Raw genomic sequence first — 20,130 nt, 5'->3', positions numbered from 1 at the left:
ACTCCACAATAAAAATCAATCAATCATCAATCACACCCAAACACGAGTAATGGGGATCTGGATAATATTTAATCAAAGAAGGGTTTATTTATACACCGAGGTTGAGTTTTGAACAGGCGAAATCAGACCTAGCTGACAGACATCCAACTTGTAAGGACCCAGACTCACTCACATGCTCCTGGAGTCAAAGCAAACAAACTGGACCAAGAACATTATTATCTTTCAACCAGAGCATCTGTCACTGAACCACACACCTAGTAGACATTCCCAAATATTTAATAGTGGCGAGAAGAAGAAGATGGCAGATGTGAAAGTAAAACAGGAATCCACGGACGTTACGGAGATAGAGAACAGGTTAGTAGTCAAATGCGTCGTAGTACCTAGTAAGTATGAGTGAATGTGTAACGTCGGCTAGCTAGCTTGGCTAACGTCAACATGCAGAAAAGAGAGAGCGACGGCAACTTGTTAGTGTCTCTTCACGTTAATGAAAAACACACATCACTCCATCATGTAACGTCAACGTTACGTTGGCTAAGCTAACTAGCTACTAGCTAGCTTACACATTGATTGATTGAAAATTGTATTAACAGTTGCAGAATGGGTACAGTACAGCTCAATACACACAATTGTTAAGGGGATGCAGACCAGAGAAAATACTTTCGTCTTGTTTACATCAGGGTCCTCCATTTTCAACTCATAACATATATGACATACATACATCTCTTTTCTGGACCCTTTTTGTATCACAAACAGTACTGTATTTGCAAATCTGGTATGTCATAAATGTATAGATGTAGCAGTACTGTATCTGTATGTCATATGTGATATGTCCTGATTAATTGAAAACGGGGGACCCTGATGTAAACACGACAAGTCCTGGTCTGCATCCCCCAATTGTGTGTATTGTCATGAGCTGTACTGTATTGTACCCATTCTGCAATCTGTTAATAAAGTTTTCAATTAATCAATCACATGACATACAGAGACAGTACAGTCCTTCACATGGGTTGAAGTCATCAACGTTTATTGTGTGCTGCCTCGGAGGAAAACCGAATGATAACATTATGCACTCTGCTATGCTTGTGATAATAACATCATCGAAGATGTATCAACCGTTTCCTAAATAATTGGATACACTGGTGAAGGTGTCTGTGACTGACTGCACAAGGCGGTATTTCAATACATTATCCATTAGTGTTTTCAGGGGTGACGTTATTTCAGTAGAGTTTATGGTCCATAAGATGGTACGTTTATAATAAAACACAAGCTATGCGCCCTAATGATAAGGATAAGGGCTAAATGAAGAAACCCACTGTCATTGCCAAGAGAAAGTCTTAACATGCCTATAAATACTATGGAATTACATACTACAAATATATTACGTGGCCCATAACGAACAGCATTACTAACTTCAACAGACCCATGCCTCTTTAGTATGTATTACTTAGCTAAGAATATGAACCCAAAACACTTGTTAATAGTAACTTGTTGGGGCAGACGACAAGCTAATAATTATTACTGTCCTCTTCTGTAAAGGATAAAAGCGCTCTGCCAACAGTTTCCACATGGAATAACAGACCAGGTGATCCAGAATGACATGCCCCAGCTGGAAGCCCAGCAGAGGGCCATGGCCATCAACAGGCTTCTATCGCTGGTAAGTCCTACGAACCTGGAGGGAAGGTTGCATGCATGCAGAGGTCACTTAGCCTGTAATTGCGTATATCACCCAGGAAACCTTTGTTTTCAAATGTCTTTGTGAGTGGAAGCCAGGGTGTTGTGGTTGAGACCGTTGCCTTTGGTATCACAGGTACCTCAGCTGTGGCTCCTGCCAGAGTCTTCTCTACTGTGTTTGTCTCTGTCTCCCTGTTCTCTCAATTTTTAAGAAATAAAACGACCAACTACATTGATTCTAATTCCTCCAGGGTCAACTGGATCTTCTACGAAACAGCTCGGGACTTTTATACAGAATGAAGGACGTCCTGACTGCCAGGTAAGATGTGAGATGAAGTCAGACGAGACACTCGTCGTGAGACCGTGGATGAGATGAGTAACCCATGCTTTATGAGACTGGATGAGATGAGTAACCCATGCTTTATGAGACTGGATGAGATGAGTAACTCATGCTTTATGAGACTGGATGAGATGAGTAACCCATGCTTTATGAGACTGGATGAGATGAGTAACCCATGCTTTATGAGACTGGATGAGATGAGTAACCCATGCTTTATGAGACTGGATGAGATGAGTAACCCATGCTTTATGAGACTGGATGAGATGAGTAACCCATGCTTTATGAGACTGGATGAGATGAGTAACCCATGCTTTATGAGACTGGATGAGATGAGTAACCCATGCTTTATGAGACCATGAATGAGATGAGTAACCCATGCTTTATGAGACTGGATGAGATGAGTAACCCATGCTTTATGAGACTGGATGAGATGAGTAACTCATGCATTTGCTTTGCAGTAAAATGAAAGGCTCTGACAACCAAGAGAAGCTGGTGTACCAGATCATTGATGATTCAGGGAATAAAGGTGAGACCTGCGTGAAAACCTGGTGTTCTCAAGACGCCATCGTAGGGTCGGGCAATATGGGACTGCCCAGAGGCGCCACAATACAATATTATCATGATACTAGAGTAGGGCTGCACGATTAATCGAAAAAAAAAAAATCCTGATCTCGATTCATAGACCTATGCAATCTCATTTCTAAATTATGACTATTTATTTTGCCTTGTACTCGGTATGGATGTCCTCTTTCATTGGTCTATGTTGACCACTCCCCCGATCCTAGACCACACCCCTTAGGCCACGCCCCCTTTGTGTATCTTTTGAACCGCTTGTCGTAGAGACTTGCAGGTTGTGTCATTGTGTGTTCTATAGATATCTATGATTGTACTCAGTAGGGATATCCTGGTCTATGTTGACCACTCCCCCGATCCTTAGGCCACACCCCCTTATGCCACGCCCCCGTTGTGTATCTTTTGAACCGTTTGTCGTAGACTTGCGGGTTGTGTCATTGTACTCAGTAGGGATATCCTCTTTCATTGGTCTATGTTGACCACTCTCCTGATCCATAGGCCACACCCCCTTAGGCCACGCCCATTTTGTGTATCTTTTGAACAGTTTGTCGTAGAGACTTGCGGGTTGTGTCAATAGGCGTGTTCGAGATGGATTTCGGTTCGCCTCGAAAGTAGACGAGAGTAGCCGAGTGCAGCCGGGGGAGGAGTCAGAACGTCGGACACTTCAGATTTCACGAGAGCCTCGTCTCGCATGGCAGATACGCTTTCACGTCACCACACACACATTACACACCTGTCCAGCTCATTATAATGCGATGGCCGTGTGCAAAATTAGATTAGATTCAAATGTACAGCACACCATATACTGATAGTGGAATATACTATTCATAAATCATATACCATAATGTATACCATCTTGTTGCGCGCTCCTGGCCACCGCAGTGCGCACACACACAACACGCAACTTGAAGTTTATCATGATGAATGAATGAATGAAAAACTTTATTTGAAGAAGCTCTTGGTACCCAAACTCCTGTATCCAATAATAATAATAATAATAATAAATATATCTGATAGACGGGTAGACGCGACCCGTACTGTAATAAAGTCATCAATCAATCAATCAATCAAACATCTCATAACTTCCTCTTGTGGGCGTGGCTGGTGGTGACAACCAGGTGACAACTTTTCTGAGCCAATAGGCGCTTTGCGCAATGACAGCAAGTCGTTCCCCATCATGGATTTGCGTGGAGCAGCCGGGTGAGAGGTACTGTGGCGCCTCGCTCTGAAGGCTGTGCGTGGCTCGGTCCCGCGATATTTACGCGCCTCGTCTCGTCAGATTTTCAGAGCAAGTCGGACAACATTCTAACCGTCATGCAACGTGCTTGGCGAGGCCGTAGTAAACCCGTGTTACCAAGTAAACAAATCACGGAGATGGCCAGTTCGCCCGCAGCAATCTAGTGCTAACGTTAAGCTCTCAGAATGGTAGCAGCTCGCCCGCAGCATCTAGTGCTAACGTTAAGCTCTCAGAATGGTAGCAGCTCGCCCGCAGCTCTAGTGCTAACGTTAAGCTCTCAGAATGGTAGCAGCTCGCCCGCAGCTCTAGTGCTAACGTTAAGCTCTCAGAATGGTAGCAGCTCGCCCGCAGCATCTAGTGCTAACGTTAAGCTCTCAGAATGGTAGCAGCTCGCCCGCAGCATCTAGTGCTAACGTTAAGCTCTCAGAATGGTAGCAGCTCGCCCGCAGCATCTAGTGCTAACGTTAAGCTCTCAGAATGGTAGCAGCTCGCCCGCAGCATCTAGTGCTAACGTTAAGCTCTCAGAATGGTAGCAGCTCGCCCGCAGCATCTAGTGCTAACGTTAAGCTCTCAGAATGGTAGCAGCTCGCCCGCAGCATCTAGTGCTAACGTTAAGCTCTCAGAATGGTAGCAGCTCGCCCGCAGCATCTAGTGCTAACGTTAAGCTCTCAGAATGGTAGCAGCTCGCCCGCAGCATCCTACACACAACAACAACACACACTCTCGTTACCACAACGCTTTATGGTATTTTCACAGCACTGTCGCAACATTACCGTAAAGCGTGAACACCGTTGTGATCGTACACAACACTACAGTTAGCTCTCAGAATAGCCAGTTAGCCCACAGCACCAGCAACGGTAAGCGTGTCTCATTTAATTTCACCCACTGAAGCGGGGTTCCCCTCCTCCTCCTGTGTGTAGACAACCAGCTCTGCATGGCTCGCTCCATTAGTGAGGACTGGTCTCGCCCTCTGCTGGCGCGTGTGTGCACTACAACAAAACTCTGTTTAGACGGTATTGATTTTCAATACCGTCGGTATTTCGAAATACCCTGGTATACCGTAATACCGTCATACCGCCCTGGTATAAGAGGACGCGACCCTGGTCAGACGCCTCTGGTTTTAGCTCCGCAACGATGTACTCACTTTTAGCTATTATGTTTGTTTTTGCTACTTTTTTATTTAAAGCAACACTGGCGGGTACGTCATACGACCGTCAGACACTTATGGACCTGAACCCCGGGCTCAAAGAGGAGTTTGGAGACACTTTTGACCTAGAATGGCCAGCAGAAATCAGACGGGAGAATGGCGGCAAAGAAAAGAACAAAGGCGACGGCAGGAGAAGACACAGAGGGAGACGAGGAGGTATCAGATTGAGACTAAAAAGAGCTGCTTACCGCCCAGCAATTCCATCCATCTTTCTGGCGAATGCCCGTTCGTTGGAGGGTAGGATGGATGATCTGAGAGCGAGGGTCCGGTTCCAACGGGAGATGAGAGACATCAACATTATATGTCTCACAGAGACATGGCTCACGTCGACGACCCCAGACAAAAGCGTCTCTCCCTCGGATGCCTTCACAGTCTTACGTGCAGATCGCAACGCTGGCTCAGGAAAGACCATCGGCGGCGGAGTCTGCCTCATCACGAACAATTCCTGGGTTAATCCCGAGGGGGTGCAGGTCCTCTCAAACTCGTGTTCGCCGGACTTGGAACATCTTTCTATCCTATGTCGTCCGTTTCACCTCCCGAGGGAGTTCACAGCAGTCGTCATGACTGCCGTGTATATTCCCCCACACGCGAATACGGGAAAAGCGCTGGGCGAATTACACGATCATCTCAACAGACACCAGATCAAACACCCAGACGCAGCGATGGTAGTGGCCGGCGATTTCAACCAGGCCAACCTGAAGAAAGTGATGCCGTCCTTTTTCCAACACATCGCTTGCTCCACCAGAGGGAAGAACACACTCGACCACTGCTATTCCCCGTTCAAAGCGGGTTACAAGGCAGTAGCCGCTCCGCCATTAACGGGGTCCACAAGCTCGAGCGATCATGACTCCATCTTGCTATTTCCGGCATATCAACAGAGATCACGTGACGCCGTCGTGTCACGTGAGACTAAGAAGTGGACCGACGAATCAGAGGCCACGCTCAAGGACGTGCTTGCAGACACGGATTGGGATATGTTTATAGGAAGCGCCAGTGACGTCAGTGAACTAGCAGACATAGTGGTGTGCTACATAACAACAATAGCTGATGGTATTGTCCTCAGGAAAACGGTGCGGATTTTCCCAAACCAGAAACCGTGGGTGGATAGCACTATTAGAGCAGCTCTGAACTCTCGTACCACCGCCTACAACCTGGGTAGAGAGTCAGGAAACATGGAGGAGTATAAGGCTTCAGTCTATACTCTACGCAAAGCAGTCAAACTTGCTAAGAGGACATATGCTGACAAACTGGAGACACAAATGGCACAAAACGACACAAGAGGATTATGGCAGGGACTGAAGTCAATAACTGACTATAAAGTCAGCGCCCCGTCAATGGGGAGCGACGACGCCTCCCTCGCGGACAAGCTCAACACCTTCTACGCTCGGTTTGGTGTAGACAGTGGCGCTGCTGGCTCTCCGGCTAGTGACGTCACTGGCGCGCCGGCTGTTGTGGAGGGGGGGGGGCAACCGCGAGGGGGGGGGGACGCTCTCTCGTTGTCGGAACACAGTGTGAGAAGAGCATTTATGCAGGTGAACACCAGGAAGGCTGCTGGCCCAGATGGCATAACAGGACGTATACTCAAGACCTGTGCCAACCAGCTGGCCCCTGTGTTCACCGCCATATTTAATCAATCACTGGCGGAGTCAGTGGTCCCTGCCTGCTTCAAGAGGTCTACCATCATCCCTGTGCCGAAGAAACCCTCCCCAGCATGTCCAAATGACTACAGACCGGTGGCACTCACCTCTGTGGTCATGAAATGTTTCGAGAGGCTGGTCAAGGACCACATTTGTGCCTCCCTCCCCAGTGATATGGACCCTATGCACTTTGCATACAGGACAAACAGGTCCACCGACGACGCGGTCTCCCAGGTACTGCACAGCACCCTCTCGCACCTTGACCGTCAGAAGGGGGGCTATGTGAGACTGTTGTTCATTGACTACAGCTCAGCGTTCAACACCATAGTCCCCACCAGACTGGTGGACAAGCTGATCGAGCTAGGTCTGAGCTCCGCCCTGAGCGCCTGGGTACTGGACTTTCTGAGCGAAAGACCCCAGGCGGTCAGGGTGGGGGGTCAGACCTCCAACACCATCACCCTGAGCATCGGGTCCCCCCAGGGCTCTGTTCTGAGCCCCCTGCTGTACTCACTCTACACACACGACTGTGTGGCCAAGTTCAGCTCCAACTCCATAGTGAAGTTCGCAGATGACACGGTGGTGGTGGGGCTGATCTCGGACAACGACGAGAAGGCCTACCGGGAGGAGGTGGAGGTACTGGAACGCTGGTGCCAGGACAACAGCCTGCTCCTGAACATTGGCAAAACCAAGGAACTGATCGTGGATTATAGGAGAGGACAGCGGGGGACACACACACCACTGATGATAAACGGGGCTACCGTGGACAGGGTGAGCAGCTTCAAGTACCTGGGGGTCCACATCTCAGAGGACCTGACATGGTCAACACACATAGGCACAGTAGTAAAGAAGGCGAAACAGCGTCTCTACCACCTGAGACAGTTAAGGAAGTTCAGAGTATCGGGGAAGATACTCCAGTCCTTCTACTCAGGAGCTGTAGAGAGCATCCTGACCGGAAACATCACTGCCTGGTATGGAAACAGCACGGCACAGGACAAGAAGGCCCTACAGAAAGTGGTGCGCTCAGCCGAGCGTACCACGGGTATTGCACTACCCCCCCTGCAGGTTCTATACAACAAGAGGTGCAAATCCAGAGCCTGCAGGATAATGAAAGACCCTCACCACCCCAATAACAGCCTGTTTCAGCTGCTGAGGTCAGGCAGACGCCTGCAAATCCTAGCTACTAGGACAGAGCGGCTTAGGCTCAGCTTCTTCCCCCAGGCCATCAGAGCCATGAACAATGTACATTGAGTGCTCAGAACATTGAACTGTCCACACACAAGCACACATGAACACGCACACTGTGCACGCTCACACACGAGCAGCCACTTAACACTTTAACATGAGCGGGCACACACTCATGTCGCACACACGCACACTTATGGCCAAAGGAAAGGACACTTTAAATTAGAATAACAGGAACAGTGTATTGCACTACCAAAGCTAACTAGCATGTCACACATGCGCTGTAAATAACTATGTACAGATACCGAGATGTCACTCCATGTTACCTGCTATCTGTTACTGCACAATGTTGTTTCTTCTTTGATTCTATTATATGTACCACTGTATTGCACATCGTTGCGGGCAAGACCACCCGCATTTCATTGTATACCTGTATGCCGTGACAATTAAAACTCTTGACTTGACTTGGTAAGGCTGTCGACGACGGAACTGCATTTCCGCGTTCGAGTTTTGCGCTCTGATTGGCCAGGTCATGTGAGATGTGCCAATCGTGGGACAGCAAGTTCTGCGCTTATTTCCGGGTCTAACAGCCTGCAAACTACCTGGCGTTCTATCGCCATGCTCTAAGACTAACTCTAACCTTAACCAACTTCGAAAGAGTGCCTAAGCTTAACCGTCGGAATCAGGGCAGGCGTTCTATCGCCATGCTCTAAGACAAACTCTAACCTTAACCTACTTCGAAAGGGGGGGGGCAGGTGGTGCACGGAGATTACGTTCGTCACAAACACCGGGAGACACAGGATTCGCCTGTTCGAATCCAGCTCCCGGCGTTGCTATCAGCTTGGCTGGCCTCTCACACTGATACAATTGGCTGTATCAGAGGGTGGGAAAGCTGAAGGGTGGGTCTTGGGTGTTGTGGACAGCGACCCCTACAGTTCGGTCGGGGCGCCTGCTTAGCAAGGGTTGGAACTAAGGAGAGATAGTGTGGCCTCCCACACGCTACACTCTCCCCGGTGAGAACCTGCGCGGCCAGGTTGGCCTGCCGGCAGGCTGCACATGCGTCGGAGGAAAGCATGTGACAGTCTCCGGTCTCCCGGACCAACAGTAGGGGTAGGTACGCAACAACCAGGAAGGGTGGGATGGGAGAAAAATCGGGAAAAAGAGGGGAAGAAAGATAATAAAAAAAATTATAAAAAAAATAAATAATAATAATAATAATTTTTTATTAATTTTTTATATCCTCAAACTAAATCCTCAATTTGAATAAAGTGATTCATCTGATTAAACGGACGTTCAAACCTTCGTTTTTAATACAAAAAGTTAAAATAAAAAAAAATAATATATATATATTTTTTATATCCTCAAATAAAGTGATTCATCTGATTAAATTAGTCTTTTTTCATTCAGTATTCAATATTATCTGATTCAATATTAATATTCAGTATTCAATAGTGTCTGATTCAATATTAACATTCAGTATTCAAGTAGAACAGCTAGCTAGCGGTTCATGCTTCCACGTTCGCGTTTTGCGAATCTGATTGGCCACTGCCGTTTCTGGTGTGATCTGATTGGCCACTGACGTTTCTGGTCATGTGACATGTGCGCCCAATCGCGTGATGCGCCCATTTCCGCCTCGACCAGCAGCAAACTACCTAACGCCTAGTTTATCACTGGTTAAGCTTAGGCGACTCTTTCGAAGTTGGTTAAGGTTAGAGTTTGGAATCAGGGCTGGCGTTCTATCGCCATGCTCTAAGACAAACTCTAACCTTAACCAACTTCGAAAGAGTGCCTAAGCTTAACCGGCGAAAGAACTTGCGTCACACGATTGGTGCGACCAGAAACATCAGTGGCCAATCAGAGCGCAAAACGCGAACGCGGAAGCATGAACCGGTTGGTATTCGAATAGACGCGTTGTGGACACTCACCTTTCCTTTCCTTTTGTGGATGTGTTGTTTAGTCTATCTGTCTGAACAGGACTGATCAGTTTCAAGATGCACAATGAGAGAATTGTTGAATAGACACAAATGTTCTAGAATGTTCTATTATGACATCATAATCAGTAGGGATATCCTCTTTCATTGGTCTATGTTGACCACGCCCCCATGGTTAGGCTCCCCCCCTTCAGGGGATTAAGTTTTAAAATAAACGCTAGATTAGCAACCACCTAGAAATACCCTAGCAACCACCTAGAAACACCCTAGCAACCACCTAGTAACACCCTAGCAACCACCTAGAAACACCCTAGCAACAACCTATAACACCCTAGCAACCATGTCTTAGAAACACCCTAGCAACCAGCTATAACATCCTAGCAACCACCTAGAAACACCCTAGCAACCAGCTATAACACCCTAGCAACCACCTAGAAACACCCTAGCAACCAGCTAGAAACACCCTAGCAACCACCTATAACACCCTAGCAACCACCTAGAAACCCCCTAGGAACCACATAGAAACACCATAGCAACCAGCTATAACACCCTAGCAACCACCTAGAAACACCCTAGCAACCAGCTATAACACCCTAGCAACCACCTCTTTTGTATCTTTTGAACCATTTGTCATAGAGACAATACATTCCCTCTCCTGTTGGCCGGCGGTGCACAGGCATCACCCACACTTTCACAATTTCCCCTGCGGAATTGTCTAGTTATTATATCTTATCTTATTTTTGTCGACTAATAATGTGTTGGGTTCATCTAGACACAGAATCGTGTGGATTTCTGGACTGTCACTTTTGCTGTTTTCTACCGCAGGTATTTGGAGTCGAGACATCCGGTACAAGAGTAACCTTCCTCTGACGGAGATCAACAAGATCCTCAAGAACCTGGAGAGTAAGAAGATGATCAAAGCCGTCAAGTCCGTGGCTGTGAGTTGAGAAGAGACTCTCGTTACTGGAACGACTGAAGTGATAGAAACAGCCATTAAAGCAACACACCAACATTATGGGAAATGCTCTTACCGTCTTCTCCAGAGTCGGACAAGAAGATGGATACTGATTTCCTCTCTGTGCGTTCATTAGAAAGCTATCTGGCTGCAAGCTAGCCTAGCTTAGCACAAATTAATGGAAGTGGGTACGGTCCACTGGCCTAGCTTACAACCCCAGAGGAGGTGTTTTTGACCAACAGCTAGTTTAGCTGGTCCATATACGCTTCCATTAATTTGTGCTAGCTGGTCCGTATCCGCTTTTACCTTTCAGGGTAAAATGAGATGTATGTGTATATATCTTTCAGGGTAAAGATGTATGTGTACATATCTTTCAGGGTAAATTAGATGTGTACATATCTTTCAGGGTAAATTAGATGTATGTGTACATATCTTTCAGGGTAAATTAGATGTGTACATATCTTTCAGGGTAAATCAGATGTGTACATATCTTTCAGGGTAAATTAGATGTATCTGTACATACCTTTCAGGGTAATTCAGATGAGAAGCACGTTCAGTCACAGACTCATACCCCCCCCCGACACTCAACTAACCGCCTCGGCCAGTCCTTCACACCAGCGGCCATCAGGCTCCACAACAGTGGGCAGGGACTGCTGCCAGACATCCAACTATAACTACTAGGAACCTAAAAAGGACTATAACACTTACCTTTATGCATACGGCACCTTATGTGATACTGTATATTTCAGTTAGTTAGATAGTTAGTTATATTGTTTACACTGTTTGTTTTTACTACCTGTACCTCCCCTCCTCCTCCTCCATGCTGCTATGATGCCTGAATTTCCCCAAGGGGATCAATAAAGGAACATCTCATCTTATGTTAAATGGTAAATGAGATGTGTCCGTGTGTTCCAGGCGTCCAAGAAGAAGGTCTACATGGTGTACAACCTGCAGCCCGACCGCTCCGTGACGGGGGGCGCCTGGTACAGCGACCAGGACTTCGAGTCCGAGTTCGTGGAGGTTCTCAATCAGCAGTGTTTCAAATTCCTCCAGAGTAAGGTGAGCAGCTCCAGCACTGACCTCCAGCACGGGCGGCAGCCCAAAGCATTTGAATTGTGTTATGAATTTGCGATGTAAGAAAGTACCACACAATTGTTTTTCTGATGTTATAAAAATGAAATCCTTTTTATTGGAAAATGTAAGCCCCTTATCTATATCTGTACATATCTGTAGATACTATATATCTGTACTAGGAATGTCCGATATTATCGGCCGATATTGGCATTAAAATGTGATATCGGAAAATATATATATATATTTTTGTTTACATTTCTATAACCTTTATTTACCCAGGCAAGCAAGTAAGAACAAATTCTGATTTTATTTATTGTAAAAAGTATGCATAATGTTGTGTTAATTCCACAACAAGAGATATGTCAAGTTAGACCGCGCTCTCAAGATTCGACACTGGGTGCTGAAATCCCATTAAGTATTATATAAAAAAGAAGCAGTGAAGCTAGACCAGCACTCTCAGGTTCAAGTATTTAATGGCAGCCTGAAACAAACATGTTTCGAAATGACATATTCCTTCTTCAGTGTTATAGCTTGACAAGCTATAACACTGAAGAAGGAATATGTAATTCCGAAACATGTTTGTTTCAGGCTGCCATTAAATACTTGAACCTGAGAGTGCTGGTCTAGCTTCACTGCTTCTTTTTTATACAACAAGAGATATGTAATGTTAATTACCTGAAATTATTCCGTTTTTGGGGGGGGGGGGGGGGGGGGGGGGGATCCTGCATATATCGGTATCGGTTGATATCGGTATCGGAAATTAAGAGTTGGACAATATCGGTATATCGGTATCGGTAAAAAACCCAATATCGAGCATCCCTAATCTGTACATATCTAGATACTATATCTATATCTATATCTGTACATACTATATCTATATCTGTACATATTTGTAGATACTACATCTATATCTGTACATATCTTACTAGTTACGCTGCTGGCCAGTATGACTACTACCATACTGTCTTTACACCTGTATCACTGTACATATACAACTCTCTGTACATACATCTGATTTAGCACTACACTCAGTAGTACTAAATTGTATATTTTGTACCCAGTTTAATATCCTGTACATAGTATATTGCCGCTACATTTGCACTCTGGTTGGATGCCAAACCTCTTTCCGTTGTACTGTACTTGTGCTGCATGATGACAATACATTTGAATCTAATCTAAAATGGAAATGAGGTAAATCAGATGTGTACATATCTTTCATACTAGTAAATCAGATGTGTACATATCTTTCAGGGTAAATGAGATGTGTACATATCTTTCAGGGTAAATGAGATGTGTACATATCTTTCAGGGTAAATGAGATGTGTACATATCTTTCAGGGTAAATCAGATGTGTACATATCTTTCAGGGTAAATCAGATGTGTACATATCTTTCAGGGTAAATCAGATGTGTACATATCTTTCATACTAGTAAATCAGATGTGTACATATCTTTCAGGGTAAATGAGATGTGTACATATCTTTCAGGGTAAATGATATGTGTACATATCTTTCAGGGTAAATGATATGTGTACATATCTTTCAGGGTAAATGAGATGTGTACATATCTTTCAGGGTAAATTAGATGCCCCTTTAGTCTCTACACCCATTGGAATGTGTCTTTTGACAAACAAAAAAAAAACACTTTTTTATATTGATGTTTTGTAACGTGTGTACCATCGGTCCCTGTCGACGCGCGGCAGGCAGAGACGGCCAGGGACAGCAAGCAGAGCCCCATGGTGCAGAGGAACAGCTCCTTCGCCACGTCTCACGAAGTCTGGAAGTACATCTGTGAGCTGGGCATCAGCAAGGTGAGTGTGGGCTGGGCATCGACAAGGTGAATGTGAGCTGGGCATCGACAAGGTGAATGTGAGCTGGGCATCAACGAGGTGAATGTGAGCTGGGCATCAACAAGGTGAGTGTGAGCTGGGCATCAACAAGGTGAGTGTGGGCTGGGCATCAACAAGGTGAGTGTGGGCTGGGCATCAACAAGGTGAGTGTGAGCTGGGCGTTGCTTCTTCTGTATATTTTTTACATTTAGTCATTTAGCTGACGCTTTTATCCAAAGCGACTTACAAGTTCTGTACGACAAGACAGCAAGAAGGGTACAACTCTATCAGCTGAGTAACAATGTTCATCAAGTGTTGCGTGTTACAGTGTAGGTTAGTTTATTAGGACAAGTGCATGACAGTAAGGTTAGTCAGGGTTAGATATTTTTTTTGTATATAATTATACTTGTCTGCGGCAGGTGAGCAACGTCCATAGTTATATGATGTGACTTTATGTTGATAAATATAATAAAAAAACTGCATTTTTAGGTGAAATTAAGATCTTTTTTTTTAAGATATTTTCAATGAATCTCTCGATCTGTCAAAAGGCAAGGAATTGCGCAGTGAGCACTTGCCATGGTAACTAAGAACTTAAGGATGGTGCATGTGTAGAAGCTGGTCTAAGTGGGGGTATGGAATATGTGTAGTAATTTGTAAAGTGACTTCAAATATGAAAGAAAAATTATGATATGTATGACAGATTCTTAGATACGTATGAACCCCTATTCAAAGAGATGGGGGGAGGGGGGGGGGGGTCATGTCTTGTTAGTCGCTGTTATCAAGATAGTGGCAGAATAAAGCATCTCCTGTCCCGAGACAGACTTTGGTTACACTGTGCTCTTGTCCCCAGGTGGACCTTTCCATGGAGGACATAGAGACCATCTTGAATACGCTGATCTACGACGGCAAGGTGGAGATGACCATCATCCCTGCGAAAGAGGGGACGGTGGGGAGTGTGGACGGACAGATGAAGCTTTACAGAGGAGTCAACCCCATCATCCAGCCCACCGGCCTGGTGAAGGCACCCTGCGGCCTCTGTCCGGTAACTGTTGTTCCAGTGTGGCCTGGGGAAGGCGGTCTCTGTCCGGTAACTGTTGTTCCAGTGTGGCCTGGTGAAGGCGGTCTCTGTCCGGTAACTGTTGTTCCAGTGTGGCCTGGGGAAGGCGGTCTCTGTCCGGTAACTGTTGTTCCAGTGTGGCCTGGTGAAGGCGGTCTCTGTCCGGTAACTGTTGTTCCAGTGTGGCCTGGGGAAGGCGGTCTCTGTCCGGTAACTGTTGTTCCAGTGTGGCCTGGGGAAGGCGGTCTCTGTCCGGTAACTGTTGTTCCAGTGTGGCCTGGTGAAGGTAGCCTCTGTCTGGTAACCTTGATGTTTCAGTGCCTGGTGAAGGTAGCCTCTGTCTGGTAACCTTGATGTTTCAGTGCCTGGTGAAGGCGGCCTCTGTCTGGTAACCTTGATGTTTCAGTGCCTGGTGAAGGCAGCCTCTGTCTGGTAACCTTGATGTTTCAGTGCCTGGTGAAGGCAGCCTCTGTCTGGTAACCTTGATGTTTCAGTGCCTGGTGAAGGCAGCCTCTGTCTGGTAACCTTCATGTTTCAGTGCCTGGTGAAGGCAGCCTCTGTCTGGTAACCTTCATGTTTCAGTGCCTGGTGAAGGCAGCCTCTGTCTGGTAACCTTGATGTTTCAGTGCCTGGTGAAGGCAGCCTCTGTCTGGTAACCTTCATGTTTCAGTGCCTGGTGAAGGCAGCCTCTGTCTGGTAACCTTGATGTTTCAGTGCCTGGTGAAGGCAGCATCTGTCTGGTAACCTTGATGTTTCAGTGCCTGGTGAAGGCAGCCTCTGTCTGGTAACCTTGATGTTTCAGTGCCTGGTGAAGGCAGCATGCAGCCTCTGTCTGGTAACCTTGATGTTTCAGTGCCTGGTGAAGGCAGCCTCTGTCTGGTAACCTTGATGTTTCAGTGCCTGGTGAAGGCAGCATCTGTCTGGTAACCTTGATGTTTCAGTGCCTGGTGAAGGCAGCCTCTGTCTGGTAACCTTGATGTTTCAGTGCCTGGTGAAGGTAGCCTCTCTCTGGTAACCTTGATGTTTCAGTGCCTGGTGAAGGCAGCCTCTGTCCGGTAACCTTGATGTTTCAGTCTTTCCCTCAGGATTGTAGGTTATTAGTGGTGGTGTCTGGCTGGGATTAGGTTTATTTGTGGTGGTGGCAAGTTGGGACAGGCAATGTATACTGCACAGTCGAGCAGTGGAATGTGTACAAGCAAGATGAGACATTATTAAAATCATGAGATTGATTTTTTTTTATCTATGCCCTTTTTCAGTGGATGTGTGAAGATTAATGTTGTCTCTAGTTTGTCTCCCGTCTCTAGTTTGTCTCCTGGTAATCGGTGCCAATACCCAGCCCTGTTTTTTATGCGTTATCATCAGTTTGGGAAATGTATTCAGTTTGGGCCTATTTTGATATTGTGGTGGGTCACCACTGTTATGTTTTTTAAAATAGTTTTTAAAATATTTTTTAATATAATATAATATAATATATATAAATATATATAATATAAAAAGTTTTTATATGTTTGCACTATGTCTGGGAAATACTGGTGTTTCAGTTCTTTCATACTAAACCATTTTTCTGTTGGAACTGGTTTGTATTTCCATGACTGAGCGCTGATCATCTTCTCTCTCTCTCCCCTCTCCCTCTCTCTCCAGGTGTTTGACGACTGTATCGAAGGAGGAGAGATCTCCCCCTCAAACTGTATCTACATGGGGGAGTGGTTGGACTTCTGACCTGGGGGAGTGGTTGGACTTCTGACCTGGGGGAGTGGTTGGACTTCTGACCTGGGGGAGTGGTTGGACTTCTGACCTGGGGGAGTGGTTGGACTTCTGACCTGGGGGAGTGGTTGGACTTCTGACCTGGGGGAGTGGTTGGACTTCTGACCTGGGGGAGTGGTTGGACTTCTGACGTCGGGGAGTGGTTGGACTTCTGACCTGGGGGAGTGGTTGGACTTCTGACCTGGGGGAGTGGTTGGACTTCTGACGTCGGGGAGTGGTTGGACTTGTGACCATTTATCCTTATATTTTTTCTCTGTGATGAAAGTTGTAAAATATTAAAATGGTTTTGTTTTTGCTTTATTTTGATCCATGTGCCTTTATTTAGTATGTATGAAAGCTTAACACATTGACCGCCAGCAGCAGGGGGCGCTGATACTAGGGATGGCCCGATCACGTTTTTTTGCTCCCGATCCGATCCCGATCATGTGATTTTGAGTATCTACCGATACTTCCCGATCCGATAAAAAAAAAAAAAAAACGGCTGGTCTGCCGTTCTGCAGCTGGATACTATTGGTTTGTTTTGGCAAAATTCTTCTGCTCTGTGTGACAATAAATAAATGAATGATGATATGCAATTTAAAACCAAAACTAAGGCCTCAGTATGAGTTTAAGACGTGAACATGGTCATGTTTTTTTTTCTGTCGATCCCGATCTTCGGAAAATCACGTGATCGGCCCCGATCACGTGATCGGATCGGGACATCCCTAGCTGATACCCCATTCATCGCTAGGTCTTTATTCAATGGATATAGTTTTAGACTGTGACATTTGCGAGTGCTTAAAATATATCTTATATTATATCTATGGGTCTAATAACGCTGTCGGGTCTCAGTGAGTTGCTTGATTTGATTTGAAGTCTTTATTTCGAACATGCAATGAATACAACAAACAATAACAAAAAAGAAAAACAACTCAATCTGCATGTTCGAAAAGGAGTAGGAAGAAGTATACACTTATTTAATCCTACCCCTTTTCCACTACTCAAATGAGTGTACTATTTTAAACATAAAAAAGAAAAGAAAAGAAAAGAAAAAAAAATATATATATATATATATGCAAAACAAAAAAACAAAAACTATATGTATAAAATAAAATAAAATAGAAACAAAATTAAAATGTAAACACCTGTGAATATCAAGTCCCTTCTTCATCCCTGTACCTTGTGAACATAATTTCCTTATACATCAGTTTGAATTGTCTCATGTTTGGACATTGCTTTAACACCACATTAAGACTGTTCCACAGTTTCACTCCACATATTGAGATGCAGTGTTTTCTCATGTTAGTGCGTACGTTTAGCACCTTTAAATTGTGTTCTCCCCTCAGATTATAACCCCCCTCCCTATCAAAGAACAATTCTTAAATGTTTCTTGGAAGTGCATGACTTTTTGCTTTATACATTAATTGTGCCGTTTTAAATTCCACAAGATCATTTAACTTCAATGTCTTTGACTCCAGAAACAATATGTTAGTGTGATCACGATAACCTGCAATGTGAACTATCCTTATGGCCCTTTTTTGGAGTATAAAAAGTGGTTGTAGTGTAGACTTATAATTGTTTCCCCAGACTTCAGCACAGTAATTTAAATATGGTAAAACTAGTGAACAGTAGAGAATGTAGAGTGATTTTCTATCCAGGAAGTGCTTTACTTTACTCATGACTGAAATGCTTCGTGAGAGTTTAGATTGGACATGTTTTATGTGAGGTTTCCAACAGATTTTATGGTCTATTATTACACCTAGGAATTTATTTTCATAAACTCTTTCAATAATCACATCATTTATTTTAACTTGTACCTGAGTATCCAATCTACAGTTTCCAAACAACATAATTTTAGTTTTGCTCAAGTTCAATGATAATTTGTTTCTATCAAACCATTCCTTCAATTTCTTCATTTCAGATGTGATGACCTCTAAAAGCTGCTGGACATTCTCACCAGAAAAAAAAAGATTAGTGTCATCCGCAAATAAAATACATTTAAATATATTGGATACTTTACATATCTCGTTAATGTACAAGATGAACAGTTTTGGACCCAACACTGACCCCTGGGGGACACCACAAGCAATGTCCAAACATTCAGATTTATAATCTCTCATTGTCACAAATTGTTGTCTTTTATTTAGATAGCTTCTTACCCAGTCCAATACTACCCCCCTGATCCCATATCTCTCCAATTTCCTGATTAATATATCATGATTAATAGTATCAAATGCTTTTTTTTAGGTCAATGAATACTCCAGCTACATGTTTTTTTTGATCTATGGAATTTGTGATTTTTTCAATGAGTTCTATTAACGCTAGTGATGTTGACCGGTGTGTTCTGAATCCATACTGGCTATCGGTGAGTAAATTATGTTTATCAATGAATTTATCTAATCTGTTGTTGAAGAGTTTTTCTAATATTTTTGAAAACTGAGGAAGTAGAGAAACAGGCCTATAATTTGTGAAGTTGCTTCTAGTCAACATGGCCGAGACAGATTGTTTTTTCATCCGTACATTTCTGTTTTATACCGTTTGGAATAGAGTATGGTTTGGGTGATTTTCAGTAATTCCAGGAAAAAGGCGAGAAAAATGCATTTGACTGTAATCCAGTCATCACGTTGTAATTTTTCGGCTGATTATCTAATCATCCTGAAATCAACGCTAGATTATCACTATTATGTCTCCTCGTCCATACATGAAATTACCGTCGTAGCGGGGCGCAATTGTAAAACAAACATTCTAGGCTTACTTTTGGTTCATGGTGCCTAAATATTGTTCTGTTTTAATTTATAATAATTCATCTTTTTAATAAACTAATTTCTGAACCTGAAAATATAAATACTGCCGGTTTGCTGTATTCTTTTTTTATTTAACCAGGAAGTCCCATTGAGATACAAGATCTCTTTTGCAAGGGAGACCTGGCCAAGATGACGGCAATAACATTTGCAATACACCAGATAGCAATAAAGTGTGCGGTACATCACACAAGAACATAATAAAAGTGCATGTATACAATATACAATACATCACATGTAAACACAAAACACAATAGTCTACATAATAGTAAAAGTGTATGACAGTAAAATACAGGGTAATACAGTAATTCTGCAGTTTTGCAGTTGGGACCCGACTACAGAAAGCTGTATGTGTAACTAAAATGGCCTGTTGAACCTTGCTAGTCTGATCCCCATTGGAAGGAAGTCTGTTCACACCAGTAACTCACTGAACAAAAGTTATTGAGAGTACATTTGTTTGATTAATATCATATCAATTAATATCTGAAACTACTAACCTTCATACCGTCTTTTACTATTATCCACTAAGTAATCTAACTTGTCTATTACTACTACCTACTATGCTAATGTCTATACTACTATGCACTCAGAGTATCACTCACAAATTCTGGCACATTTACATTGATGTGGAAACTGAAGATGTTGATTAATGTGCACTGTCCCTGGGTAAAAAAATAAGTAAACTTAACTCAAGTTCAACACTGTTTCATGAACAATATAACTTACCCTTAGCTGCCAGAGTTGTGGCCTTCCTGCCGTCTTGTTGTACAGAACATGTAAGTCACTTTGGATAAAAGTATCAGCTAAATGACTAAATGTAAATGTCATGTAGTTGAGTGCCATGCCTGGTTTGGATTGAAAGGTTCTACAGTACCAGCCGACCTCGGCTTGAGCC

The 20,130-nt window shown here is 44.2% G+C and overlaps 1 protein-coding gene across 1 annotated transcript; it reads left to right on the top strand.

Annotated features, from left to right (window-relative positions):
• Positions 1–204: 204 nt before the first annotated feature.
• Positions 205–16,755, top strand: polr3f (polymerase (RNA) III (DNA directed) polypeptide F). The gene is made up of 9 exons (XM_084318796.1): positions 205–354; positions 1,537–1,654; positions 1,923–1,990; positions 2,470–2,537; positions 10,604–10,716; positions 11,649–11,792; positions 13,509–13,616; positions 14,485–14,676; positions 16,333–16,755. The coding sequence occupies exons 1-9, from the start codon at positions 299–301 to the stop codon at positions 16,408–16,410; spliced, it is 945 nt and encodes a 314-aa protein (XP_084174922.1). The 5' UTR covers positions 205–298; the 3' UTR covers positions 16,411–16,755.
• The last annotated feature ends 3,375 nt before the right edge of the window (positions 16,756–20,130 follow it).

The sequence above is a fragment of the Notolepis coatsorum genome (assembly GCF_963971535.1).
Source record: "Notolepis coatsorum genome assembly, chromosome: 7".
Lineage (NCBI taxonomy): Eukaryota > Metazoa > Chordata > Actinopteri > Aulopiformes > Paralepididae > Notolepis > Notolepis coatsorum.
The sequence above is the reverse complement of the archived record's forward strand: the minus strand, read 5'-3'. Positions and strand labels throughout refer to the sequence as shown.